The sequence below is a fragment of the Ambystoma mexicanum genome, chromosome 2q, assembly GCF_040938575.1.
Source record: "Ambystoma mexicanum isolate Mex_15411 chromosome 2q, UKY_AmexF1_1, whole genome shotgun sequence".
NCBI lineage: Eukaryota > Metazoa > Chordata > Amphibia > Caudata > Ambystomatidae > Ambystoma > Ambystoma mexicanum.
In genome coordinates, this window is record NC_090924.1 from 129884911 (window position 1) to 129912817 (window position 27907).

A 27907-nucleotide genomic window follows, 5' to 3' on the forward strand; every position below is an offset into this window, starting at 1 on the left:
ACGTCGATACGCCGCCCTCGAGGACCTCCTCCGACGGCTGACGTCAATGGATGTTATAAGTAGGACGCACGAGGCCCGTAGCCTCAGTTCCATTTTTTCCGCGAACGTGTTTGCTTCGGAGTTATCGGCGCACCTCGACTCTTTGGAGTTTCTGTTCTTTCTCGGTTTCTTCGAACCTGTTCGTATTGTGAAGATTTTCTTCGTGAAGATGTTGTAACGCTCACCTGATTCCCACGGAGGCGCAGGTCTGGATTCGAGTGCTGATGCTTCTTCAATGGTGAAGCGCAGGACTCTGAAGATGGACAGGAAGGGCCCTCTACTCTGGCTTCTCCGGCTCGCAGGAATATTCCCCTGTGTGTGAAAAGGGAGTATTACCTACTGACTGAGTTATGATCAAGCCTCCCACTCTCTTCCAACCCTCCACGATATCCTTCCACGATTCCCCGTGAAGTCTCACCTTAGGGTCAGGAAGGATGAGCTCTCCATCCTGCTTCTGATGCAGGGGCGCGTTGAAACCCAGTTACTTCACTGGATTGAGGATTGATGGGAGTTCAGGTAAGCTTGACTATTCAGGTAAGGCTCTGTAAAAGTTCTGTTGCAAGTTCAAAAGTCCAAGCCTAATAATAATGTTCATTGTCTTTTTGCAGCAAGCGCTAATGTTTGTCCTTTTTTCCCCTTAGGGGCCGGGGTTCAGAATGCCGGAGATATGGCACCGACCCGAAGTGAAACGTGCAGTTCCAGTAAATGGCAGGTTAGTTCTGGATGAGCGCTCGGGAACTGACTTTGCATACACTCATTTAATGTCTTTGTCTTTTTTCCCCATAGGGGCCGGGGTTCGGAAAATGCCTGGAAGCGGCAAGACCCGAAATGAAATGAGGTAAGTCTTATTCCCTTCCTTCTCTCACCTCTTATTCTTGTCTTTTTCTCTAGGCTCTGGGAAGTGGCTGTGTATCCGGATGATCGCTGCTGAAGATGGAGGAACCCAGGAAAGGTGAGTGAAATGCAGCGCTGCAGCGATCGTAACGAAATGCTTTTAAAAATAATGTCTTCCCTTTCAGGATCGTCGGTGATGTCTCCGTGGTGCAGATTTAGCTGGTAAGGTCTCTTGTCTCCCTTTGCAGGTGACCCAGGATGCTGACAGGCGTGGCTGAAGTCCAGAAGCAGGAGCTGACACGGTGAGCGTCCAGCTGCGAGGAGCAGAACAACGCGAAGCGTGAGTTGCTGATCGGGTGTGGTTTAAATAGCTTTGGAAGAAGTCCCAAGTGTGTATCCTTCCTCCGATCAGGTATGTATCCTTCCCCGACCACACTTGGGTGGAAAGTAGTCCCACAGGTAAAGTAGTTCCATTCAGGCCTCAAGAGGGCCTGGATGTGGCAGCATGGTCTGCATCAGGTAAGTGCACATGAAAACACTTGCACACATGTCTAGCTTTATGAGCCTGGCGCCTAAGGCGCCAGGACTGCGTCCAAAGGGCCCCAGCTTGGGCCCGCTGGCACTCCCCTGGGGGAAATGATGCCTGCCTCTGGGGTCGCTGGGTCGGACCTGGCTCCTTGGAGGTAGGTATCATGACAGATGTCTACCTCGTGTTCCACCCCGCGTCCGGGCTTTAAGAAGTGCGGGGACTGTGGGTCCAAGATGTCGATGACTGACTCGCACGACGCCTGCCTCTGGTGCCTCGGGGAGGCCCATGACACGGATGACTGTCAACTGCCAGTCGCTCACGTCCAAAGCCTTGCGGGAACGCAAGAAGAAGTTGTTGGTAGGTAAGGTGTCCAAGCCATGGAAGTCGTGGTCTGTGGGGCTTTCGATGGACGATTTGAGGGGCGACTCTCTGCGTCGTCGTCGGAAGTCCAGTGGGTCTCGGTCCCGGAGTCGGTCCCGCCACTCCTCTGCCTCTTCGAGGCACTCCCGGAAGCGCCGTCATCGGTCACCTTCCCCGTCCTCTTCCGAGGAACCCGCCCGTCGGCGGGTCACTTACCCACCAAGCATGCGACGCCAGAGGAATGGGCTTCCTTCGGGAAGAAAATGTTAGCGATTCTCGAATCGCAAGGCACTGGTCCGTCCGCGCCTCCGACTGGGGTCGGTCTTGATCGGTTGAGAGACACCGCTCGCACGTCTTCGGGCTCGGGTGGTCGACATGATTCGCGGGAGAGGTCCCACTCGGACAAGGGGAATAGTTCTCGTCATGCCCGGTCCAGGTCCTCAACACGCTCAAGACCATGTGCACCTGTGGTGTCTTCGAGGAAGACGTCGATGCTGGTGGCGCCGAGGTCGTCGGCGGACTCTTTCGAGGCCCGCCTCCGAAGAAGTCGTCGACGCCATCGACGCCCAGGCTGTCGAGGGACACGCTCGGGGCTCCGGCCTCGAGGCCTGTGTCGACGCCATCGATGCTGTCGGCGCTGCGTTCGACGCCGATTCACTCGACGCCCTCGACACCTTTCGAGGCTGTTTCGACGGGGGTATCCCGGGGCTCGGTGGATCTCCCTAGAAAGGCTCTGGCCAAGGTCAAGAATGGCTTTGTTCCACATTCTGTGCCTTCTTACCGCCATCTTGAGTTTATTTCAGAGGTGGATGAGGGCTCTGATGATGGCATGGTTCCTGATACAGTGCCAGACGAGATTCTCTCGGGCCATAGCCAAATTGAGGACCTGCGGCAGTCCCTGCACGATGCCAGTGGGCTGGACACCTCCCCGGAGGTGGAGTTTTGTAGGCCTGAGCCTGGCACTCATGCCGACTCCTAGTACCGGCGCCTTATGTCCAGGGTCACCGAGTACTTGGGGTTGTCTGCTCTCCCAGGGGATTTTCTTCAGGATGACCTTACGGATATCCTCGATCAAGGTCCACCAACTGACCCGGTACTGCCATTCCATATGGCTCTACAGAGGAGGGTGGCTGCGGCTTGTACTGCTCCGGAGAGTCTCCCGGCAGTGGGCAAGTGTTTGCCGCGAAAATACCGCCCAGCTAGTAGTGACCCCTGCTACTTGACCAAGCACCTCACTCCGGAGAGTTTGGTACTGCAGGCGGCTACAGCCCTGGCAAAGCAGGTGTCGTATCCTACCATCCCTCCTGATAGGGACGACAAGCATTTTGACGGCTGGGCGAAGAAAGTGTTTTCTTCAGGGGGTATGACGCTTCAGGCGGCCAACTCCGTATGTGCCTTGTCGCGTTTCACGCACACTCTGTGGAACTGTTTCCTTGGCGGCTGAACATATTCCCGAAGGGGACGAACAGGATGGATTCCTTGCCATGGTTCAGGATGGCAAGGATGCCATGTGTGAGGCCGTTCAGTCGGGGTTGGACATGGCAGATTGCGTCAGTCGGTCGATGGCGGCGAGCACCGTAATACGCAGGTTTGCGTGGTTGCAGAAGTCGGGGTTTGCTCCTGATGTGCAGGCCCGGCTCCTCAACATGCCCTTTGACGGGGAACATCTTTTTGCCAGCAAGGCTGACGAGACCCCTGAGAGGTTGCAGACCTCAAAAGCTGCAGCGAAGTCGTTGGGCGCTGCAGTTCGCCAACCTCCGCCTTTTCGTCCTAGGGGACAGCAATGGAGGGGAGGTTCCTTTCGTTATTACTCATCCTTTGGTAAAACGAGAGGAGCTGCCAGTCAAAGGGGCCACCGTAGGAGTGCCAGAGGTGGAAAACAAGGTACTCAAGGTGCCAAGGCTGCTCGGGCTCTTACCTCTTTGCCCTCAGGCAACGCCGCAGCCGCTTCAGCTCCGTCATGAGGCCATGTCCCATGGTTCGCCGTTTGGGGGAAGGCTGGTGCAGCACCTTATAGAGTGGGGCGCCATTGCTTCAGATGTGTGGGTTCTGGAGATCATAACCCACAGATACTGTCTTCCTTTCCGGCAGAGGCCTCAAGACAATCCACCGCGGAATCTCTCCTTTGAAGAGTCCGGATCCGCTCCTTGCGCAGGAAATTCAATCCTTGCTGGAGAAAAGCGCCACAGAACTGGTGCCTGTAGCGGAGAGGAAGAAGGGATGGTATTCCCCTTATTTTTTGATTTCCAAGAAAGACTGGTGATTGAGACCCATCATGGACTTGCGCGGTTTGAACAAACTCCTAAGGAAGGACAAGTTCAAGATGGTTACTCTCTGAAGTCCTCCAGGCCCTTGAACTTCAGAACTGGTTGGTGTCTCTTGACCTCAAGGACGCTTATTTTCATGTGCCGATACATCCAAAGCAGAAGTACCTGAGGTTTGCGGTTGGCAACTCGCACTTTCAGTTTCGGGTTCTGCCGTTCGGTTTGACCTCCGCCCCGAGGGTCTTCACCAAGCTCATGGTAGTGGTGGCAGCGCACCTCAGGAAAGAGGGATTCACGTCTACCCCTACCTGGACGATTGGTTGATCAGGGCGCGCCCTCCCGAGCAAGTCCTCGGGACTTCACCTGCCACTCCCTCCACAAGCTGGGCTTCTCCCTCAACTTAAAGAAGTCCCATCTGACACCAACTCAGAGGCTCCAGTACATCGGAGCAGTGCTCGACACGTCCCTGGGGCAGTGTTTTCCTCCCCTGGTGAGGGCTCATCACATTCAGCAGATGGTGCACAAGTTTCAGCTTGCCCAGAGTCTCCCAACGTTCGAGTTCTTGAGATTGCTCGGCCTCATGGCATCCTGCATTCTTCTGGTGCCAGAGGCCAGGTTGCGGATGATATCTTTGCAATGGGCACTTAAGCTCCAGTGGTCTCAGTCCTCCGGCAGGATGTCGGACCCTTTTCAGGTGCCGTCCTCGGTTGCCCAGGACCTTCTGTGGTGGGCCGTCGAAGACAATCTGATGAAGGGGGCTCCATTTAGGCTACCCTGGCCGGAGGTGACGATCGTGACGGACGCATCCCTCACGGGATGGGGAGCTCATGCCAACGAGTTGACAGTCAGCGGTCGTTGGTCTCCGTCGGAGTCCAGACTCCATATCCATCTGTTGGAGCTGAGGGCCGTCAGGCTAGCCTTGAAGGCTTTTCTGCCGACTGTGCGAGGGAAGAATGCCCTAATCCTAACGGACAACATGTTGGCCATGCACTACCTCAACAAAAAGGTGGGGGGCATGGTCACTTCCTCTGTACAGGGAGGCAATGCAGCTCTGGTTTTGGGCAATCCAGCAGGACGTTTCGATCTCGGCAGTTAATCTGGCCGGAGACGAAAACGAGACGGCGGACGCTCTGAGCAGGCAGAGCGCGATCTCTCACGAGTGGGAGTTGGCTCAGGAGATTCTCCTGGAGATCTTTGCCCTTTGGGGACCCCTCAAGTGCATCTCTTCGCCTCCAGTGTCAACCCGAAGTGCGAGAGGTTCTGCTCGCGGGAATTTCCTCCAAAAGGAGCCTTGGACGCGTTCGTGGTGGAGTGGTCATTCCCACTGCTGTACGCGTTTCCTCCAGTCCCCGTCATCCCGCAAGTACTGCGGAGGTTACGGAGGTTCGGTTCCCGGATGATCCTCATTGCTCCAGCATGGGCCCCGAGGACGTGGTTCCCGGACCTTGTCGACTTGTCCGTCTGCCCTGCACGTCGTCTTCCCTACCGAGACGATCTGCTCTCACGGGAGGTGGGGTCAGGTTCTCCATCCAGAGGTCAGATCCCTCAACCTTCACGCTTGGTGTCTGAAAGGTTGAGGTATAAGGATTGGGACCTTCCTGAAGACGTGATGGAGGTGTTGCTCGCGGCCAGACAGCCCGCAACAAGGTCCCTGTACCGTTGCCGTAAGTTCTGCGTCTGGTGCAGGGTTCAGAATGTGGATCCTTTCGCATGTGACATTCCCATGGTTCTGTCTTTTTTGCTTTCTTTGGCCCACAGGGGCTTGCAAGGGGGTACCGTTAAAGGTTACCTGGCGGCGCTCTCCATATTTAAGCGCTTGTCTGAAGAGTGTTCCTATTTTAAAATGCCTTTTAATTTCTCAGTTTCTGAAAGGGCTCACTAATGTGTTCCCTCCGTCACATTTCCAGGTGCCCGGTTGGGATTTGAACATTGTTATCAAGTTTCTGATGGGTGCTCCGTTTGAGCCTTTGCATTCATGCCCTTTGAGACTGTTAACTCTTAAAACTGTATTTTTGGTGACGGTCACTTACGCTCGCAGAGCGAGTGAGTTACAGGCACTTTCAGTTAAGCCACCCTTCACTGAGTTTCATAAGGACAGGGTTGTCCTTGGAGTTCATCCTTCCTTCTTTTCTTCCGAAGGTGGTGTCGGAATTTCATTTAGGCCAGAAGGTTGTTCTTCCGGCGTTATATCCTCCTCCACATCCTGGTAAGGAAGAGGAGAGGCTCCATAGGCTTGATCCTAGGAGAGCATTAAGCTTTTATATTTCACGCATGTCTCGGGTCAGAGTGGACGATCAACTCTTCATTGGTTACGCTGGAAAGCGTTTGGGACAAGCTGTGATGAAACGGACTTTGTCTCGCTGGATTATTTTGGCTATCTATGAGTGTTACCGCTTGGCAGGTAAGGACCCACCGGTCGGCTTGCGGGCCCATTCTACCAGGGGTATGGCTGCCTCTACTGCCCTACAGAGGGGTGTTCCTATTCGTAACATCTGTGATGCAGCCACCTGGGCTTCGGTATATACTTTTGTACGTCAGTACTCCCTCGATTCCATCCGTGGGCAGGATCTGGCCTTTGGCAAGGCGGTCCTTTACCCCGCAATTTGATTGGGCATTCTAAATTTCTGTTTTCTAAATTCTTTTCCCACCTCCTTGGATTGGTACTGCTTTGGGAATCTGTCATTGACATGAAATACATCGGAGGACCCAATCCCCTCGAAGAACAAGTTACTCTCTTACCTGGTAACGTTCTTTCGATGGGATGGTCCGACGACGTATTTTATATTGCTCCCTCCCTGCCTCCCCCCCCTCACCCCCCTACAGAATTTCTTAAGCGATTGCAGCTTACGTTTCCGCAAGGCTTTTTGTGTCAGACTGGCAGACGACTGGTGCCACACGTTCTGGGAAAAAACTACAACTGAGGCTACGGGCATCGTGCATCCTACTTATAACATCCAGTGACGTCGGCCGTTGGAGGAGGTCCTCGAGAGCGGCTTATCGACGTCATCGATGCAGGACGCAGACACCAAAGATTTTCCGAAGCAGCACAGCTGTGGTGATTACATGTTATTGATATGGAATACGTCATCGGACAATCCCATCGAAAGAACGTTACCAAGTAAGAGAGTAACTTGTTCTTCTTACGAGACATGCTTCTCAAATACCCAAAAGACTGTAGGCTTTTGTTCCAACTGGGTTTCTCCATCAACGAGAAGAAGTCAAGCCTAGACCCCAGCCAGATCAACAATTCCTAGGGGCTCCAATTCGAACAAAGGACGGCCTCGTCTTCCCCTCCAACAAGAGGGTCCAAAATATGCTGTTTCAGATCCCTCAATATGTGGCCGGTCGAGAGGTGACGGTACGCAAAGCAATGCGCTTGCTAGGAATGGTGGCGTCATGTATATATTTGGTACCTCATGCGCGTCTGCACATGTGCCCAATGCAAGAGTGGCTCAACAGCCAGTGGTGTCAGGCCAGTGGACAATGGGACGATCTAGTGGTTGTCTCACAGGCCTTGGTTCTCTCGCTACGGTGGTGGTCAAAGGAAAACCTTGTAATAGGGAAACCATTCGCCACCCCCGCAGTGGAGGCCACTCTAACCACAGACGCATCCCTCACATGATGGGGGGGGGGCTCACCTATCTCATCAGACTGCACACAGAGTTTGGACTCGGAGTGTAGCGTCCAAACACATAAACTTGCTGGAACTGCTAGCAGTCTTCAAAGCACTGAAGGCTTTCCAGACACACCTGCAAGGGAAGACAGTGATGGTCCTCACAGACAGCACCACAGCCATGTACTACCTGAACAAGCAAGCAGGCACTCGCTCTCCAGGACTGTCCAAGCTGTCCCAGAACATCTGGAAGTGGGCTCTCAAACGCATGTTCCTGTTGTCACAACATGTACCAGGGGAACTCGATCTGCTAGCAGACGAACTCAGCAGAGACTTCCCTCTGCCCGCAGAGTATGAATGGCGTTTACAAGAAGGTATCGTCTTCGACGTTTTCACACAGTGGGGATTCCCAGAAATAGATTTGTTCACAACTCTGGAGAACTCCCAATGCCAAGATTACGCTTCCAGGTACCCCCAGAACCAGTCCAAAGGGAACGGCTCTGGATAACATGGTCAGGGAAATTTGTTTACGCTTAACCCCCCCCCCCCCCCCGACTCCCCTCCTCAACATGATAGTGCACAAGATATACCAGGAACCAGTCACCATGATACTAGTGCCCCTATGTGGGCCCGGCAGCCATGGTTCGCTCACTTGATGGAGATGTCTCAATCTCCTCCAGTGAAACATCCCTGCCCAAACAACATGCTGTCACAGGACAAGAGTAGACTGCTACACCCATGCCCACAGACCCTGAATTTAGGAGCCTGGCTCCTGAGGTCATAGAATTTGGACATTTACAACTCCCTCAAAGATGCATGGACATTCTTAGGGAGGCTAGGAAACCTAACACTCGGTACTGCTATTCTAGCAAATGGAAGAGATTTGTCATCTGGTGTAGAAATAATTGTGTCAACCCCTTTGACTGCTCTCCCACACATATTGTTCTTTACCTGACTCACTTATTAGACTCAGGATTGGTCTTTAATTCTATTAAAGTTCATCTAGCTGCACTTTCCGCATACAACACTTCTCAACTCAGAGTGTCATGGTGAAAGTCCCAGTTATTAAAGCCTTCATGGAGGAAGTAAAGAGGATACACCCTCCTATAGCCAACACAGTTCCCGTATGGGACCTAAACTTGGTACTTACCAGGCTTATGGGCTCACCCTTTGAGCCCATGCACAAGGCATCCCTTAAGGACCTCACTCTTAAGACTGCTTTCTTAATAGCTATCACCTCCATTAGGAGAGTGAGTGAACTACAGGCGCTCTCTATACTAGACCCCTTTGTAACAGTTCACAAAGATAAGGAGGTTCTTCGCACACATCCTAGGTTTGCACCAACATTTATTTCAAAATTCCATGTGAACCAGTCTATAAAACTAACAATATTCTTTCAAAACCCTTCAAATTTAGTGGAAAGGAGTCTGCATACACTAGATGTGCGCAGAGCCGTCATGTTTTATATGGAAAGAACTAGACCTCTGAGAAAGACTAATCAGTTCTTTGTCTCTGTGGCAGCAGGAAGAGAAGGCGATGCAGTTTCAAAATCCAATATATCCAGATGGATTGTCCAATGCATCACTCTTTTTCTCTCTTGCTAAGAAAGAACTACCCTTCAAGCCGAGAGCACATTCTACTAGTGGCACTGGGTCTTCGATAGCATTCATTGCAAATGTTCCTCTTGAGTCCATTTGCAAAGTGGCAACCTGGAGTTCTGCACACACCTTTACAAAACACTACTGTCTAGATGCCCACTCTACATCTGATTCCCAGGTGGGACAAGCAGTATTAGGACATCTTTTCTCTACTGTTCCTTCTCACAACCCACCTCCAACTCCGGGTACTGCTTGCTGGTCTATGCACAGCATGTGATTCTAAGCAGATTAACAAACATCAGAAGACAATGCATTACTTACCGTAAAAGCATTTCTAATGGTTGTATCTGCTTAGATTCACATGCGCCCACCCTTCTTCCCCGCTCAGATGGAAGGAACATAGACATCCTTTATCTATCTCTCTTTTCTGCACTCACTCACGTCTAATAGACTCCCTCAGGGCAGAAAAAATACAGAGGGACCTCGACGCGTGAGGGATTGTGGGTACAATGCACGTCACTATAGGGATAGTGTTACAGGCACGCCTTGTCGACGTCCCATTTTCGACTACGAAAAACAAAATGCAATACTCCGCAGTGACCACTGTATGTCGGACTATGCACAGCATGTGAATCTAAGCAGATACAACCATTAGAAATGCTTTTACGGTAAGTAATGCATTGATATATTATACACGCTTGGATATGTTTCCGTACTCGGCTCATGCAATATATCAGTGTAAGGTTGCCCTCTGCTGCCCAAATGGCAAAGTGCACCTCTGTGTGCCCTTCCACTTCAACAACAGCTATCATTTTAAAAAACAGAATGAGCACAGTTCTACGCCGTCACCTTCACCTGCCATTATCGCAAACATTCGGAATAATTTCAAGTTACTTCTTTCCACCCCCACTTTTCTTCACATAGGGCACGGCGGTTCCAGTGTCAATGATAAGTTAATTACCGGCTCAATGTTTCAATCTCTAAAGAGTGAAACGCTGTAGGACGAATGCCTCCTCGTGAGCTAAAACTGAAACTAGGTGCTGTAATTATTCTAGTACGCAATCTTATGCCATCACGGGGACTGGTTGACAATTACGTGTCTACAAAGATACATCGAGGCCTGTATAATAAATGGATTAAACTTAGATACTGTTCTTATACAGCGCATACCTCTCATTCCATCTGATACAAATATGCCTTCTGTTAAGCCTTTTCAATGATCACTAGTAAGTCACATGGACCTACGCCCCTTTTCTGGAAGCTACCGGTGGTAATTCCAATTTTTAGGACTGGGCACAGAAGTGACCCTCTGAATTGCCAACCAATATTGACCTTTAAAATCTGATAGAACGGCATATGTTACGCCGGGAACATCTAGTACTTATAGAATCCATTTCAGATGTAGGGGTCGGATCGGAGCATATTCAAAAGTGCATTTGCGATTTGAAAAAAGAAAACACATGCTGGTTGCATGCCTTAACATACCTCTTCCCGAAGACATGCTTGCTAGGCAAAGTTTGTATGCAGTACCCCCTGGGACCACTACGCACAACTCTGACCACAGGTATAGGAAACCCAACCTTTGGTATAAGCTTGTACTACACAGTTTTGGTAGCATGTTGAGCAGCCAGGCTTATCTCAAGAGGGGTCAATGTGAGCTGTAGTGGAGTTACACAGAGATTTACAGTTACAGGTATTCAAATAAACTCTTACACTCAAGGTTTCTTGCATAAACAACTATTAATTTATCAGTTAGTTAGAATAAGCCTTCTTCAGAAGGGAGCAATATAATAGTAACACACAAATGCACTTCAATACAGTACACCCTTAGTTTCTAAATCAGTAAAGACCTGTGACAACCTGACTGAAGCTCCGGGCACGGAATACCCGAAGGAGGGTTGGTGGGGACAGGAGACAGAAAATAAAACCGTGCTGGAACCCGAAACTGAAACGCACCCATGTCCTGATATTCAAGGCCGCTGCCGTACGAGTACAGACTTCATAAAAGCACCGGCTCAGGCAGCCACGGGAAAAGAAATGACTCGTGTAAATAGTTTGCACATCAAAGGCGGCAAGTTCCTTCCGAAGTCAAGCCGCAGTTATTATGACAGAAACAGAACACCATACAAGCGTGTTAGTAAACAAAACAATTACTCACAGAAAACTGTAGAAGACAGCATTATTGTAACACAGAACTTACTGTGTACTTTAACAATGAAAACCAGCGTTCCCCACGAGGCACCAGTGCAGGCTCCATTATGGCGACCAGGATCCTCCAAGGAAAGGGGGCAGGGCTTGGAGGGGATTTTCAAGCTTTCGGGCGGGGAAGCGTCCTGATTGGGTGGAGTGGTCCAAGCCCCTATATAAGGGAGGAAATGAGGAAAAACTGACAGATTCATTTCCTTTCTGTTGCAGAGGTCAGCAGAGTGTGAGGAAGCAGCAGAGAGGTTCCTGGGCATACGAAGACTAAAATACGTTTTTTTCCTTATTCTCTAACCAAGCCTGCTGGTAATGAAGTTTGGACCCAAGACAGGGTTTTATACCCACCTTAATTTTTTTTGTTGCAATTTTTGAAGTCAATAAAGACAAATCTTTGTTAACCTAACGCCGGCTCATAGTCATCCCTTACAAGACCCTTTTGGGATGGCCCACTGATGCAAACTACACCCACATGTGACTTCAATAACTAGGGTGCTGGGGACATTAATATCCTACTGTTGGCATTTAGAATACTCTTAAAAGCTGGTAAAAGGCAAAGGTTTTTAGAACAACAAGAGACCACAAACCTTCTTAAACGGGCAAGTACTTTTAGATTTTCGTAGAAGTCATTCAGTTCAATAGGCTAAGCCAAAGTCAATGGGCAAAAGTCTTGTATAGGATGAAGCACTTCTGGTAAGTAAATGGAAAAGTCTTTGCACAAGTTCTTAGGAGTCTTTGATGAAAAGAAGAATCAAATATAGGGCCACAAGCTGATTAGACTTGTGAGTTGCAGAAGTGGCAAGCACTCTACTGTAGGAGGTAAGTTCTCTCAGACTTCTTACAGTACCTTAGAAATGAAGAAAAGATGCAGCTGATGACTTCTGTTCCTGTACAGCTCTGCAGGACTCGCTGTTCCTGGGCCTCAGTCGTGGGGACAAGAGGGAGGACGTTGGGGGACTCCTGCAATGCATTGGGACGGTCAAAACTCGCAACCGGCAAACTTCACTTTCAGTGGCTGTTCAGTGTTTCAGCTCCTTGCGTCTAACGCAAATAGCAACACTGCGGTTCCTGGCTGTCGAGATGGACTTTCCTTGCTTCTGAGGGCCCGCACTATGTTGAGTGGGGGGGGGGGGATCAGGCTCGGTCTGTCCTGCTTCCTGTGAGTCCAGAGGATCTTCCTGAAGCTCTAGGCCAGCTTCAAAGCAACGCACACAATCTGGTGTTCCTCTCCCTGGCTATACAGTTTCCAGCAGCAACTCTGTGGAAATTGAACCAGCTCCGAGATGGATGTCCCGGTGGCTTACTTTGGAGTTGATTGGTCTCACCAACTCAAGGGGTGAAGTCATCCGTGCAGGGGCTTCTCTCTCGATGCGAACTTGGCGTTTCGGCACTGCAGCAGGGCTTCACCGGGCAAACCAACGGTCCAGGAGTTGCAGCAGGCGTCCTCTTCTTCGGTTCCTCCGTCCAGTGTTCGACTCTGCCTGCCGCCTTTTATTCAGTTCTCTCCCATTCGTTCCAGCCTAGCTGTCAGTCACCCAGCAGGGTGGCTGTCCTTGCCGGACAGTCAGCCGGCCAATCATCACAGAGTGCATTTGGGTCTCCTAGGAGACTAGGCACAGGGAGTTTCGGGCACCTCCCTCACTTCCTGCCTACCCCAGACACCCTGGAGCCAGAGGCGGGCTTCACTCATGAATCCTGCCAAAGGCAAAATGAACAAAGAGACCAAACCTGGTTTGGCGCGAAGAGTAAATCTCAAGAAGGACCTTTCCACAAAGAAATTGCAAAAAAAGAAGACCGGGGCCTTTTTGACAAAGATGGCTCCCGTGGGTGCTTTAGTGTAGCTACGAAAGCAGCCCGCGGTAAAGGCACACCATGGTAGTTCAAACGAAACCACTGCCACCAGCCATTCAGTATGAAAAGGGTAACCTAAAAAATGTTACAGGAGAAACTAGGCAAAGGGGATACTGGGTAACCCCCCACAGCACTCTATTGTAAGATGGGGTGTGCTGGGTCTAGAAAGTTACAATGGTAAGTAAAGTCAATTTCACTTTACTGCTCTTGGAAACAGTATATCAAAGAGAAGGTATTTAAACCTTTGGGAAATCTGCAAGACTGCCCTGTGCCACTGCACTGAAGGTGCTGTGTGATGCAATGTAAAAGATGATGCATATGGAGTTTGTCAGACTCCACAACCAAATGAAAGTGTTCAAAATCATAATAAAATACATGAGAGAGTGGGGAAAAAGGGTCACACTCTCTCCAGGTTAAAAATATCAAGTCCTCAAAATCCAGCAAAGTTGCCTGGGGTCTCTAAGGTGGAGGGAATTGGCACATTTCTGAGAATTCTCCTTCACACTGCTCCTGTACATGTCAGATTCTGCTTCCAGAGGAATGTACATTGGCATTGAGGTTCACATAGCCACATGGCTGAACATCACTAAATTGTTGACAGAGGCTCAGAATGAATAAGACCTCCTTTTTTTTTGATAGGTTGTAAATCTTTCACTTCTGCCTCCAATCTATAAATAGCAAACTGATCAAAGAAAAAGAATATTCTTACGACCAAGTCTTTCAGTCATTACTTTAAAAACAAATTAACAACCTTCGGCTGAAATGGAAGCAGAGTTAGCCTTGCAAGGCTTCAGAGGCTTCCAGACTGTAGAGCTCAAACAATGACTCTTCCTCCTTAGCATAGTCCAGGAAATAAGAGCTTCATACAAGGGTGTGCCCCTCCTCTTAAGTAACACAGGCCTTATAGTTCTGATGCCCAACAAGCAAACCTCATTGTTGGGCATAGCGGCTCAAGTCTATCGATTATTGAGGAGCTAGTCTCGGGAGGATAGCTCAGCGGCAATGTGCTCGCCTTGGAAGCAAGACGACACGGAGCAACCCAGGTTTGATCCCCGGGTCCGCGCTTAGAAACCTCTGGGCATTAAGCGCGTTATAAATAACCTATCATATCATGTTTCAGAGATCTGTGAAAAATGTCAGTGATTTTGTCTTCCCCTCCCCAACACCCCACAACAACTTTCACTAAATCCCAGTGTAGAGATCTCTTGTTTCCGAAGATTGGTATGAAAGAAAAGGTTTACCTCTGTTCAGGAGGAGTCTCATTCTATGTACTTTGTGGGGCCCGTAAAGGACAACACTGGCCTCTTCCCCATCCTTAACCTTTCGGATTTCAATGCTTTTCTACCTAAGGAGGTCATACTCCATGGATTCTTTCCTCCAAGCAACAGGGGAACTAATTCTGTAACGTGCACCTTCAGGATGCTTATTTGCACATCTCTTTGGCTATCCTATTGCACATTCCTGCACCTTGAAACCAGTGCACAGTCTTCTTGCCAATTCAAGTTGCTAACCTTCAGCCTCCTTTCAACTTATCTGCTAAAGGATTTCCCGACATGGCTGCATTTTTAGGCCCTCTTCTGGACATACTGACTGGATGCAGTGGTGTGGTCAGATCTCCAGTATGGGTGTTTGGCTGCTGGGAGTCCTTCCAGAGACTTCCTCGTCTTGCTGCTTGTCCTCCTTATCTGCTCTATGCAGCCTTTCATCCTAGGATGGTTTTCGGGGCTCTTTTACTGCTGCTTAATGCATTTTTACATTAGGGTCTGCAGCCTCGTTAAAGGCCTTTGGGACCTTAACACTTGACCACATCTGCTTGTCTCTGACGTCTCTGGTCGCCACCACTGTTACCTTGCTGCAGGGGCCCTTTTTGCTAGTGTTCCATCCACGTTTTCCTTATGAGACATTTGGGTTTGCTGTGTGCAAGTTCCTTTTTTTCCTGGAGGCAACTCCTTTGCCGTTTCTTTCTGGATGGTGGGCCTCACTATTGTGAAGGACCATTGTTCATTTTATGAGCTGTCTGGGTTGTCATTGGGTCAGGGTGCAAGTCCCTGAGTTACCAGATTTTTCCTTTTGTCTTGTAAAAAGAAGCTTTTGCTTATCTTGCTGTTCTGCTTTCCTGGAACAGTGTTTTCAGGGAAATGTGACAAATCTGGAGTATTTGTCACTTCTACCCAGAGGGGAGCCTCTCCCTTTGAGGATAGGGAGGGGAGTCTGCTCAACAAGACTCTCCCTAGGGGTTTGGACAAGTGGAACCTCACTGGGAGTGACTTCCCTCTTGGGGACAAGGACTCCCATTCCGGTAAGGAACTTCTGGCTCAGAGTACATTGTCTACCTACATAGGCTGTTACTTCTATTTTGACTCCACCAAATAGAAATATTTCAATCTCTTTGGCTTCATCTAATGCTGGGTCCCATCTGAACTCCAGAGTCAAAGAGGAACGACGCACCCCTTTTGTTTGGAATTAAGTTCGTAAAACCACGAGGGACGTCAAAGCGAAGAGAGAGAATCCTATGCAGGGGAGAACCTATGATGGGAAGACGTCCTGGAGGAGCAGAGCCACGCTAGACCGCAGAGCCTAGCGGTATCGTGGAGAGTGAACAAAATGCTTGCAAGACGTCGAAAGGCTGATGTCCTGACCGGCAAAGAGGCCTGGGTCAAGGAGATGGGGACATAAGACAACAGTCTAGCCTGGTGGCATGACCACACGGAAGCCATGGTGGGCATGGGACCTGTTAACTAACAAGACCAAACTGCAGTGGAGGGGCTTAATCCCTGAGCTACTCACGAGAAGTGCATTAGCTGACGTGCTGAGCAGCAGAAGGGATAGAACGCTCCAACAGAGGTAACACCGTTGAGAGGGGTGAGCCGTGATATTTGAAACTGGAAAAGCTAAAAGGGTTACGGGAGCTGCATAAACCCAAGTGGGCAGATGCCCTATCAAAGACTAGCTAAACCAAGCCTGTCCGAGGGCCAGAAGGCTTTGGGGAGCCCTGAAAAACATAGAGACTTTACTATTCAATGCTGGGAAAGTCACAAGGGTTACGGACATCCCAGAAAACCCCAACAGGCAGATGCCCCACCATAGCCCAAATGAAGTACGTCTATCTGAGGGCCAGAGGACTTTGGTGAGCCCAGGAAACACGAAAAGAGCAGAACTGGAGAAAGCAAGGCAAAGGGAGAGGTTATTGCTCCGGCCTATTTTCTTTATTTTGTTTCTCCAAGGGGTAGGGCCAGTTGGCTATTAGGATTTGAACTTGGGACCTTTTGTCTTGGACTTTGACGAGCACCATTAGTTTTAGTTTTGTAGGCAGAGAACGTCCCACCTAGCGGTATAGGCGTTTTTATTTTATTTTATTTTTTTATTTTATTTTAAATATCCTTAAACCCTGGCATATCTTAGAATTCTTCTGGTTTGCACACAGAACCAATCCTGTAGATTCTCATTGGGCCCTCTGTTGTCGTGCTATTCAAGATACATGCCCTCAAGGGTACCCGTGGTAGTCTGGTTCTGCATGGTCACTTCTACGGCATTTTTCCATTGGTTGACATTGGGGGCTGAATCCTGCTCTGTTTCTCTCCTTCTGGGTCTGCTGGGGTCTCATATACTGCACAGTATCTCTTCTTGGTCTCCACCGGGGTCGGCTGCATGTTTCTGAGTACCTGTGGGGAAGAACTGGGGCTTATCTGGCTTTTCAGCATAACCACAGGTCCGCCTTACAGATGTTGATATAGTTTCCAACGGAGCCCTTCCTTCACCCTAGTGGAACCCATAAATGAAGTCAATAAATATTTCTACAACGCCAACATAAATACAAGACGATAACTAGGATTATCCAGTGCAGGAATAACCAAATGTTATACTTATTTTATACAGTAGAAAGATATTGATGTCTATAAAAGCAAATTGGCATCACTTGCATGTTCTGAGATGCAGCACATTATGACATGCCAGCTCAGACGAACCTTGAGAAACTATTTTATTTGTCTTTTATCTGGTGGCGCCAAAAATGTACATGTATACCACCTGGGGTCAACGATTCTCATAACCTGCTGAACCAATTGGGAATGATATAAATAGCTGCATTGAGGCATGCAATAGCGCTATTAACTAGGAAGATGTTCTGAGGCAGCACATTATGAATGTGGTGCGCAGCAGGTTCAGAGTCTGAAGCGATAGTACCTTTTCTGGCCACAGGGTGAGATTGGTACCACCTAATGAAATTAAACTTCCTGATCGCTTGCTTCTTCATCTAACTTGCTCTGCCACTTGGGGGGGGGGGGGACTAACAGGACTGCCATTGCACAGGGCATTTGTTTCCGTTCATGAAGCTAAAATTGAGATGGTGGTGCAGATGTCATTGAAGTGCAATATGACCTTAGGTCCCTTCTTTGGTGTTGGATGAGTTCCGTTGGACAGGTAATTCTCCCCCACCCCCCGAGTTCAATGGTGAGTTTCCGGATCATTATGCTCCAAACATGTGCAAGTCCAATCTGCAATGACAAAATGTGTATGGGTTTTATGACTCGGTGCCTCTTCTCAACAAAACTAAAAAGGGACGGGTATCCCTCAGTGTTGTCAATACATAGCCTAAATGCAGGTATGGCCCTCTGACTTGTCAAATGCATGGGACGCAGACTTTGAAGGAAATGAACAATACATCTGAAGGTGACTATAAACATCACTTTAAGGGTTTCCTGGTTTTAAATGTCAGGTTCAATTCATGAGTTTGCTTTTTAAAAAGCTTTCTTAAGACCGTGCATGGGCATTTTTATTACTAATGTCAAAATGTTTCTCAGAATGTTTGTGTTATGCATATCCGGTTGTTCAGGACCCATGTCTATAGTAATGATTTGACAGTTTTGTTCTATATAAATCTCTCATTTTCTCCAAAGGTGTATACAAAGTGACCCCACGTTCCTGCCACCGATTTGAACATGAATACTACACTTATGACACGTAAGATTGAATGTTTCCTGGTTCTGCATGACGCACTCCATATGTTTTCTTCGTTTGTATCAGACTGAAAGAAATAGGCAATTGTGGGAACATTTGGGAATTGTTTACATTTATAATGTGACCAAGAATCAATTGAACGCAAGATAAAGATAGTTGGCCACATTTATTTGAAAAAAGTGGGATGGGGTGGGTGTAAACATGACTATAGGGCTTAGGGTGCCAACTAAAACTTTAGAGACAACTATATTAAAGTTATTTTTTTCTTTTTTCTTCCCGCCCCCAAACATCTGGAAGGAGAGGGACACCCCTGCTACCTCCAGAAGCCATTACTACCAAACATGGGGAGCGGGCATACCGCTGCAACCCCCGCTCCCCATGTTTGGTAGTGTTTACCCAAATTGATCGTATACAAACGATCTAATGGAATGGCACTGGCCGAATTCGGCCAAATTTACCATACAATCATTTGTAATCGACCAATTTGGATAATACCGGGAGTTCGCCCAGACTTGCTCATACTGCTTCCCCAGGCCTAACGCTGTAACGCATGTAGGGGGCCTTCTACGAAGTCCCTGAACTCTTCTACCAACTCTAAAATATGATACTTTTTAGACGAGAACTCCTCTGGAACTCTGACTTTCCCACAGTTTGCATTATCCTGTTCTGTCTTCAGCTGGCCCCTGGACTACAAGCGTCCCCCTTCTGCCTCTGAGCACACTTATGCCCTAGATTAGGGTAGGACTGGGAAAGTAAAAGGCCTCTGTGAAGAAAAAATAACCAGTGTTACAATGTACTCATTTGCTATGTGTTGGTGCTGTAACAGTATATTCCAGAAATAGAATAAGTTACAAGTGTTAAACAGTTATAACTTACCTTTGAAGTGCATAGTGCCATTCTGAAAGTCTAATCATGTGGTTTTACTCACCTTGGAATTGCATACTGCTATTCTAAATGTGTTATATACGTTGGTTTACTGATCAGAAGTACTGTTCGTTTTTACATTGTGTTTATGGCTTATAATTGTACTTTTCTAAAGAATTCTCTTTGCTTGTGTACATATAAAATGAACCATTATTTTTACAATACATCAGTGTATACGTGTTTCCTTGGGCCATATGTATGCTTACAAGTTCTTTGTACCTTCCTACAACCCTTTCTCCCTCCTAAAATGAGCCTGGTTGCTCTGCCATAGCTACCATTACCTTGAGTGGTACAGACAATATGCTAGTAGTTGGAGTTTCTGTGTTGCACAAGGATAGTATTGTGGACTTTAGAAAAACTGTCCTAACAGGAGGTACACAGTTTACTTTGTACGGTAATGCATGAAAAATCGTCCAACTGATGCCAACTCACCAACATCGCACAGGAGCATTTTCTCATACATTTTCATGATGCCTTCTATATGCCAGTGGTTTCTGTTTTTAACAAATATTTTTTGCCACCATCTTTTTTTCTGTACATTTTTCTAAACTTATGCAGGGGCAGAGTGCCCGCACCCAGGACCCTGCTAACACCCACCCATCATCTACCAATGCTATATTTCCTTATCCGAAACACACGTCCGCCACAGACCTTTTCAGCAAAACCATCAGTAAAAGAATTGTGGTTTAAAAAAATGCTGCAAGGGAAACTTATTCAGTATAAAGTCTGGATACGTGCTAGTGTGAAAACGTTTTAATGCTTTCTTACACAAGCATGTTTACACTGGTATTACCAATATAGGCCAATGTCCCCACGTACGATCACTCATGTTGGTTTGTCAAGAATGGCATTCAAAATATGAAGGTTTTAGTTTGTGACCCCGTCTATGCACGTTCACACACAGTTAGGGCAGAGGTCCAATTTTGGGGGTTTTCTCCCTATTATGGGCCCACTAAAATCCCCCCTGTCACCTAGTATTTAATTTGTATTAGGATCTCTGACCTCCTTTTTTGTTCAGAGGAATTTCTGCTGAAGTCCCCCTCTCACTGCAACCATTTTATTAGTACATAGTCCTCTTGCATGACAGATGGCTTTTAAAGCACCCCCCATTTTTTTAATCTAGGGTGATGATATCCCCATACATTTATTTTACAGAGAGCACTGGTGGCATCTGTAATTTAGTTTTTGCTTCACCAGGGGTGTAAGATGATTTACTACATTAGTAGCCCAAAGTGCTTGATTGTTAGGCATTGGGGTAGTAATGCATATTAAGTCCTCTTCTCGTCCGTTTTGTTTTTGGGCCATCCCTTTGTCTTGGAAAACCATGAGGTAGGCCTAAAAGGGGTGTTATGCACACATAGGCTATCTTTGAGCCCAGCACATGCTCATGGGTTGGACTGGGTTAGACCAGTCCCTAGCCCCAGACAGGCCATTCTCGATCATGTGTGGGTGGACCTGAATATTTGGCGTGTTTAAGGGTGAACCTAATTTGAGGGGGCCGCCAAACCTTTGTTTAGTTGCCATGGAGTGTGATTGGAGTGGTGTCTTCAGCAGTCCCATTAGTGGGTTTTTCTAATGGATTCCTTCTTCCCACATATTCCTAATTTATCTTTATTGGCTCACCTTCCATTTACAAAGCTTTCCACCATTTGGATGCTGAGCGTGGCTCTGCATCTGCTCTGCTCCATGCCCATACTCGCCCTCCGCTGGATATAACATTTTGGGAAGTAAGTATTGAAGTGCCCCGCATTGCGATCTCAGTTTCTTTCTACTGAGATTCTACTTCAGGTAAACCGTTTGTTTTGAAGTTTTGAAGTTTCACGCCATGCCGAATCAGGCTAAGACCTCAGTGGTTCAAACGCTGCGTTGACAGCAAATGCTAAAGGTCTGTTTCTGAACCCCACACCATCTGTTTATACTGTTTCGGAGGAAGGATATGACTCGCAGGACTGCGGATCATGTCAGTCCTTGCATTTGAAGTTGCTTCGGAAACTGGCTGCGAAACTCTCCACCATTTTGTACAAGGAAAAAGACGTTTGGCTCTTTCAAGGTTGCCGGGTGCCAAGGGCTGAACTGAAGAGCATTCCCCGGGCTGACTAGGACAAAAAAAAGCATTGCAAGAGCTGTAATGCTCACCTGGTGGCTCTTCCACACACCATCCTTATTCCTCCTCTTCAGAGTAACCACTGCTGCAGAGACTTTTCAGAGAAGACTGTGCCACATGTACCTTTCCTGACCCAATCCTCGAAGTCTGAGGCCTTTCGGCTCAAGATGCTAGACAGCTTTCCCAAGGCGCTCTGCCTCAGACGGCCTCGGAAGTGCTATCCAGATCCTCCACGCTTGGACGAGCTGGCAAAGACACTGAGGGGACAGAACAATATGCAAGACTTCCCTGGGCTCATTCAATAATATTGAAACAGGGTTTGCAAATGGCTGAAGGTTTTCCAGGGATTGGGTCCACCCAGTCCGATTGCCCAAAACCCTGAATTTACTCCTGACCTTCATGAAGAGACCTATGCTAGATGGCAAGAATCTGATCCCCCAACATTTGGACAAGTATATTGTGGGAGAGAACTGTTAATGGGATTTATCATTTGCATACTTCATCCCCTCTCCTATTGAGACCCCCACCACTTTTTACTGGACTTCTGGACCCTTTTCCTTTAATTCCTGAATGAGTTAGAGCCTTTTTCCACTCGTTCATTCTTATTGGCTTTGTCTTTTGGAACTCTGTTCTGTGTTTTACCTTTACTACTGAGTCTACTTTCCTCCATATCTCATTTAAGGCATCTGTATTTTACTTTTGCAGCACACAACCCCTTATGGGCGGTGTTGCAGTTAACCCCTTCGGTTCTCCTTTTGGGATCTATCTTTATTCTTACTTCTGTTCCTCAGGATAGAGAGGTACTTTGTATCCCTCCTTAAACTGATACCACCCTTCTCTCTGCTCCTGTGACTTTTTAATCCTATAGACAACCTTCTAGTTACTATTGGTGGCAGTGCACATGTTCTACCAACTATTATGCTATTTATTTCCGCAGTCTGTATTCACAGTCCCGGTTGTGCACAACATGTACCTAAGTACTAACATGGTTGCGCCTTTCTTTTTTCGCCACTTCTAGCATGGATATTCTTTGTTAGCCCTTGTTCTTCCATTCTGGGAGGGGGAGGTCTGTGTGTGTTTTGCCTTTGGCCAGAGCCCTTGGGTGTCCCGCGTAGGCTCCACTGTGTCTGGGCCTGCAGGAAGTGGGGGGGGGGGGGAAGAGTTCTTCACTTCCCTTCACTTCCCAGCCACTCACCCCTTTCTGTAAACTGCTGAGAGAGATTGCAGAGCAGTGTGTGCTGAAACAGAATAAAAGGTGAGGTTCCTGAAGTGAAAGGCAAGTCGACCACTGGAAACTTAAGTAACCAAAGAAGACGATGGCCAGAGACGCCTGCAGACCCTTTGCAACACTGTGAAATGTCCACTGCTGTCCTGACCCCATTTTCTATGCGACAGGTGAACTCCGAAGAGGGCGACTCCATCCCTTTGGCTGGTGAGACAAACCAGCCCTGAGACGATTTACTTATTTATTGTAATGTGATACAGTTTAAAAGATTGTTTTTAAAACTTTACACATTTAACAGATAATCTTGATACAAGATATTAATTACACTTCTTACTTAATAATCAATACATCAATTGGTCAGATGTCGAGTAATCAGTTCAACAAGCTTTCTGGTATAGTTACAAAATGAGTGCATTAGTAAGTGAAGAAAAGATAAATTAGTCGGCAAATCACCCAATCTAAAAAAATCTAAAAAAAATATGCAAGTCGGAAGAAATATCCCAAATTAACCAACCAGGCCTGAAACGGATCAATAGGTTCAAAGAGAGACGTAATACCTCTTACTAATCACAGCTACTCATTTGTTTTCCTGCAATAGACCAGATGTTAAACAGTGCAATATGGAGCCTAAGGTTAAGTGTGTTAATACAATAGTGCCAAAACTCATTAGATCCCATATGGTCCATTTTGTGCACATAAATTCCAAGATATTTGTAATAATAAAGGGTCATTAGTGGGCACTGTGTTAACACATGTTTTGCGGTTTCAAGATTAGTTACAATACCACATATTCTGCAGTTTCTTATAGAGTCTCGAGACACATTGTCCCAAGGTCTGTTTGCTAAAGTGGGTAAGCAATGAATGCGCATCAGCAGAATGAAACGTCTCAGGGCAGGAGAGGGACAGAGATTAAGATACAGTTGACTCTTCTTAAAAGTATAGAGGACATAAGTCACAAAACTATAACTTCTTAAAGTGGCCAAGTGCCCGTAGTTCTCCTGCCAATCCCAAAGCGAGATAGACTTCTGGAGATGATAAAACATCGTTTGATTATATTGGTCCCATCTTGGGGACCAACCGCTTACCTCACTGAGCGTTGGCATATCTTTCTCCAGTTTGGATTGTTTACTGCCATTGTTTATTGAGACTATTTACAATCTGAGCATCTCCCAGGGTGCTGTGCCTTTCCAGAGCTGCAGACCGCGAATACCAGGAGACCTCCAACCCAATTGCAGTGCATCGTCTTGCCAAAGCTGAATACGTCCAAGTCTTTACTGAGCTCCAGTTGAACCTCCAGAGACACAATCTAACTCATCCAAGTCCCCTCACCAGAGTGCAGGACTCCAGGAATCAAAGAAGATTGACTGGACAAATGGTGTCCTTTGTTGGTACTGCAGAAAAGGCACCAAAACTGCAGACTGACCAGAGAAGCTGAAGAGGTCCGTGCCAGAGGTCCTCTCTTCAGACTGCTGCTGAGATATCCCAATGAAAGGCAGGACTCTGGTCACCAGACCAAGGAATCTGGAGACCGGGTCCATCGCTGCTGTCCAGGGGAGAATCCCCACACACATTTCTTCTAACCTAAGGTACAGTGGGGTGAAGAGGTATTGCTTACCTTAAAACAAGAAGTCGCCCCAGAGTGTTAGAGTGCAAAAAGAGGTGTCTAGGGTGTCCACTCTTACCTCTGACCGAAGCTGCCAGCTTTTCCCTTTTGCGAGTCTTTTAACAGGGTCTCCACCGTTGAGTTATCCTTCTAGTATTCTTACCTAGAGACTGAAAGTATCCCCAGGAACCTTTGCTGTTCTACTGCTTCGTGAGACTTTCAGCCCTCTAAAAACTGACTTTTACATATTTATGGTTCGGACTTTAAAAGTGTTAACTTGAGCTAAAACTTACTCTAGAACCTTAAGCTATGCTACTGCTTACCTAACCAACTGTTTTCCTTCCAAAAAGACTTTTATCTTATGTAGTTTTGCTAACTAAATACAATTACTGTATATCTTTGTGTGCGGATGTGCGGTATTGCCGATAATACGGTAGAACTGTCATTCGCGTCAAACTCTGTAACAACTGTAACCATGAGCATCTTCAAACTAAGCAGTCGCATTTGAAAAGTATCTTAAAAGTATTCCTTTGTATGTTAAGTTATCTAAGCATTTGAAACATTCCATGTGTAAATATAATACATATGTTTTATATAAATGTATTCGTGTAAGTTTCTTTGATCTGCGTTACTAACTGCAAAGCGAAAGGTTGATCTCCCCTCAGTTGTGCGCTCTGTGCTCTGCCCTGTCGAAAGGAGTGAATTGCATATGGGAATATGTGTTGTCCGAGTCTGGTTTATTTATCAAACAAACAAGGATTTTACCTCCTATATCATAATTACATACATTCCAGTGAGTGACTTGTGTGACAAGATTTGCAGGTTGTGTACATTTAGTTTGTGCATTAGCCAACAATTACCTTGGGCACACATGCTTGTTTTGTTTTGCCAATCCTGTGGCCTTCTCTGGGCTTGTGTTTACAGAATGTCTGTTATTTACAGCAATGGAGATTTTAATGTGCACTGCTGTGTTGGACCTAGTTAATCGGTCTGTAACTGATCTATTCATTAGTAAATAAACAAATTCTTGTCATAAACCATTCAGCCATATGTAATACATTTAAACATATGCAATCAAAACACATTAAGTCTCAATAGGTTTGCAAGGGATTCCATCTGTGGATCCTCTGTTGAGGTTAGACGGCTAAAAGTGACCAATCTGGGTTAGTCTTTCTCCTGTCCCTTTGGTTGGCGATATTGCGACTCCTTTCTTTGTTGCTTGTGCCGCTTCGGTGCATCATGGGATTCCAAGATGTATACAGCGTGGTCGTGGCGCTGCTTGCGTGTACTGGTCGGGGTGGGTACCCTCTGGCTGGATTCTCTGGTGGGCGGTGTTAGGCCAGATTGTATGCAGTACCCTCTGGGTGCACTAGAACAACCCTGGCCTCCTGGCAATAGGTACCCAACCTTTGGTATAAGTCTGTACTACACAGGTTGGTAGCGTGTTGAGCAGCCAGGCTTATCTCAAGAGGGGTCAATGTGAGCTGTAGGGGAGTTAAACAGAGATTCACAGTGACACGTATTCAAATAAACTCTTACACACAAGGTTTCATGAGTAAACAATTATTAATATATCTATCAGCCAGTTAGAATAAGCCTTCTTCAGAAGGGGGGGCAATATAATGATAACCCACAAATACACTTCAAAATACACACTCAGTATTGCTAAATCAGTAAATACCCTTTTCGGATGGCACACACACTTCCTACACCCTCAGGTGACTTTAGTAACTAGGACACTGTGGACATTAATATACTACTGTTGACATTTAGAACCGCACTTAAGAGTTTGTCAAAGAGAAAGGTTATTATGACAAAACAAGAGATCTCACAATTATTCTTAAAGCCGGTAAGTACTTTATGTAAACCCCCGCCACCCCCCCAATGTAAAGTTAGTTAACCCTTTCCTGGAAGGAAGACCAAACACATTCACAGAGAGAAGAGCCATTCAGGGAGCCAGGCTAAGCCAAAGTCAATTGAGCAAAAGTCTAGGTGACACTGGAGCACTTCTTAGAGGTAGATAAAAGTCTTGCCCAATGTTTTTAGAACTCTTTGTAGAAAAGAAGAATTCAAAGTAGGACCACAAGCTCTTTAGGCTTGTGAGGTAAATAAGCGATAAGCAACTCTACAGAGCAACCACAAGAAGTCTCACCAACTGAGAACAAGTGCAGCTACACATTCTCTTAGACTATACATTACCTTTAGGTTGAAGAAAAGTGCTGTTCCTGTGCAGCTCTGCAGATCCTGGTGTTCCTGGGCCTCAGTCGTGGGGACAAGATGGAGTTCTGGGGACTCCTGCAAGGGTCACCGACCGCAACTGTCAATCTTCAAACAAGTGGGACTTCGGTGTTTCAGCGCGTCGCATCTACCGCAAACAGCGCCACCATGGTTTCTTTCTGTCAAGATGGACTTTCCTTGCATCTGCGGTCCAGCACTCTGTGGCGGTAACTCAGACTCGGTCAGTCCTGCTTCCTGGGAGTCCGGAGGATCTTCCTGGAGCTCTTGGCATGCTTAAAATCAACGCACACAATCTGGTGTTACCCTCCCTGGCGGTTTCCAGCAGCAACACTGTGGAAATTCAACCAGCTCCAAGAGGATATCCAGGTGGCTTACTTTGGAGTTGATTGGTCCCACCAACTCAAAGGGAGAAGCCCTCCTTTCAGGGGCTTCTCTGTCGATATGGATTTGGACTTTGAGCACAGCAGCAGGGCTTCACAGGGCAAACCAACGGTCCAGGAGTTGCAGCAGGTGTCCTCTTCAAGTTCTTCTTCGGTCCCTTCCTCCAGTGGTCAACTGTGCCTTCCAAGCCAAAAATCCTCTCCTTTTATGCAGGTTTCTCCCATTCATTCCTGCCTAGCTGTCAGTCACCCTTGCCGGACAGTCAGCAGGTCAATCACCACAGAGTGCCTTTGGGTCTCCTAGGAGACTATGCACAGGGGGTTTCGGGCACCTCCCTCACTTCCTGCCCCCACCAGACACCCTGGATCCTGAGGCGGGCTTCACTCGTGAAACCAAGGCAAAGCAAACAAAGGGACCAAACCTGGTTTGGCGCGCAGAGTAAATCTCAAGAAGGACCTTTCGAAGAAGAAATGGCAACAAAAGAAGACCGGGGCCATTTTGGCAAAAATGGCACCCTTGGGTGCTTTACTGCAACGGCAGCCCACAGTAAAAGCACACCATGGTAGTTAAAAGTAAACCACTGCCACCAGCCATTCATCGAGGAATGGGTAACATAAAATTGTTACATGAGAAGCTAGACAATGGGGATACTAAGTAAGCCTTCCAGCACCCTATTGTAAGATTGTGTGTGCTGGGTCTAGAAAGTTTACAAAGGTAAGTAAAGTCAATTTCACTTTACTGCTATTGGAAACAGTAGTTTCTGATGCTTGTTAATCTGCTTAGAATCACATGCTTTGCATATAGCCCAACATCCAGTGGTAACCGCAGAGTATTGCATTTTGTCTTTTGAGAATCGAAAGGGGACGTCGACATGGGCGTGCCTGTAACACTATCCCTACGTGACGTGTAGTGTACCTGTTAGGCAGAATTGCATGCAGTACCCTCTGGGCCCACCACACACAATTAGGACTACAGGTGTAAGTCAAACCAACCTTTGGTATAAGTCTGTACCACACAGTTTTTGGTAGCAAGCGGGGCAGCCAGGCTTATCTCAAGAGTGAATGTGAGCAGTACAAGAAGTTACACAGAGGACTTTCAATCACAGCGGTTCAAGTAGCCACTTATACTCAAGGTTTCTTGGTAAAACAGTTATTAATTTATTACGCAATCATTTAGAAAACTTTTCACT

The 27907-nt window shown here is 47.3% G+C and overlaps 1 protein-coding gene across 1 annotated transcript in view; it reads left to right on the forward strand.

The window, feature by feature from the left end:
- LOC138569235 (BOS complex subunit NOMO1-like) overlaps positions 1-27907 on the forward strand; it is a 1101991-nt gene that overhangs the window by 306190 nt on the left and 767894 nt on the right. The window contains exon 17 of the mRNA XM_069647049.1: positions 18183-18246. Coding sequence (XP_069503150.1) covers positions 18183-18246 — 64 coding nt within the window. The remainder of the gene's footprint in view (positions 1-18182; positions 18247-27907) is intronic.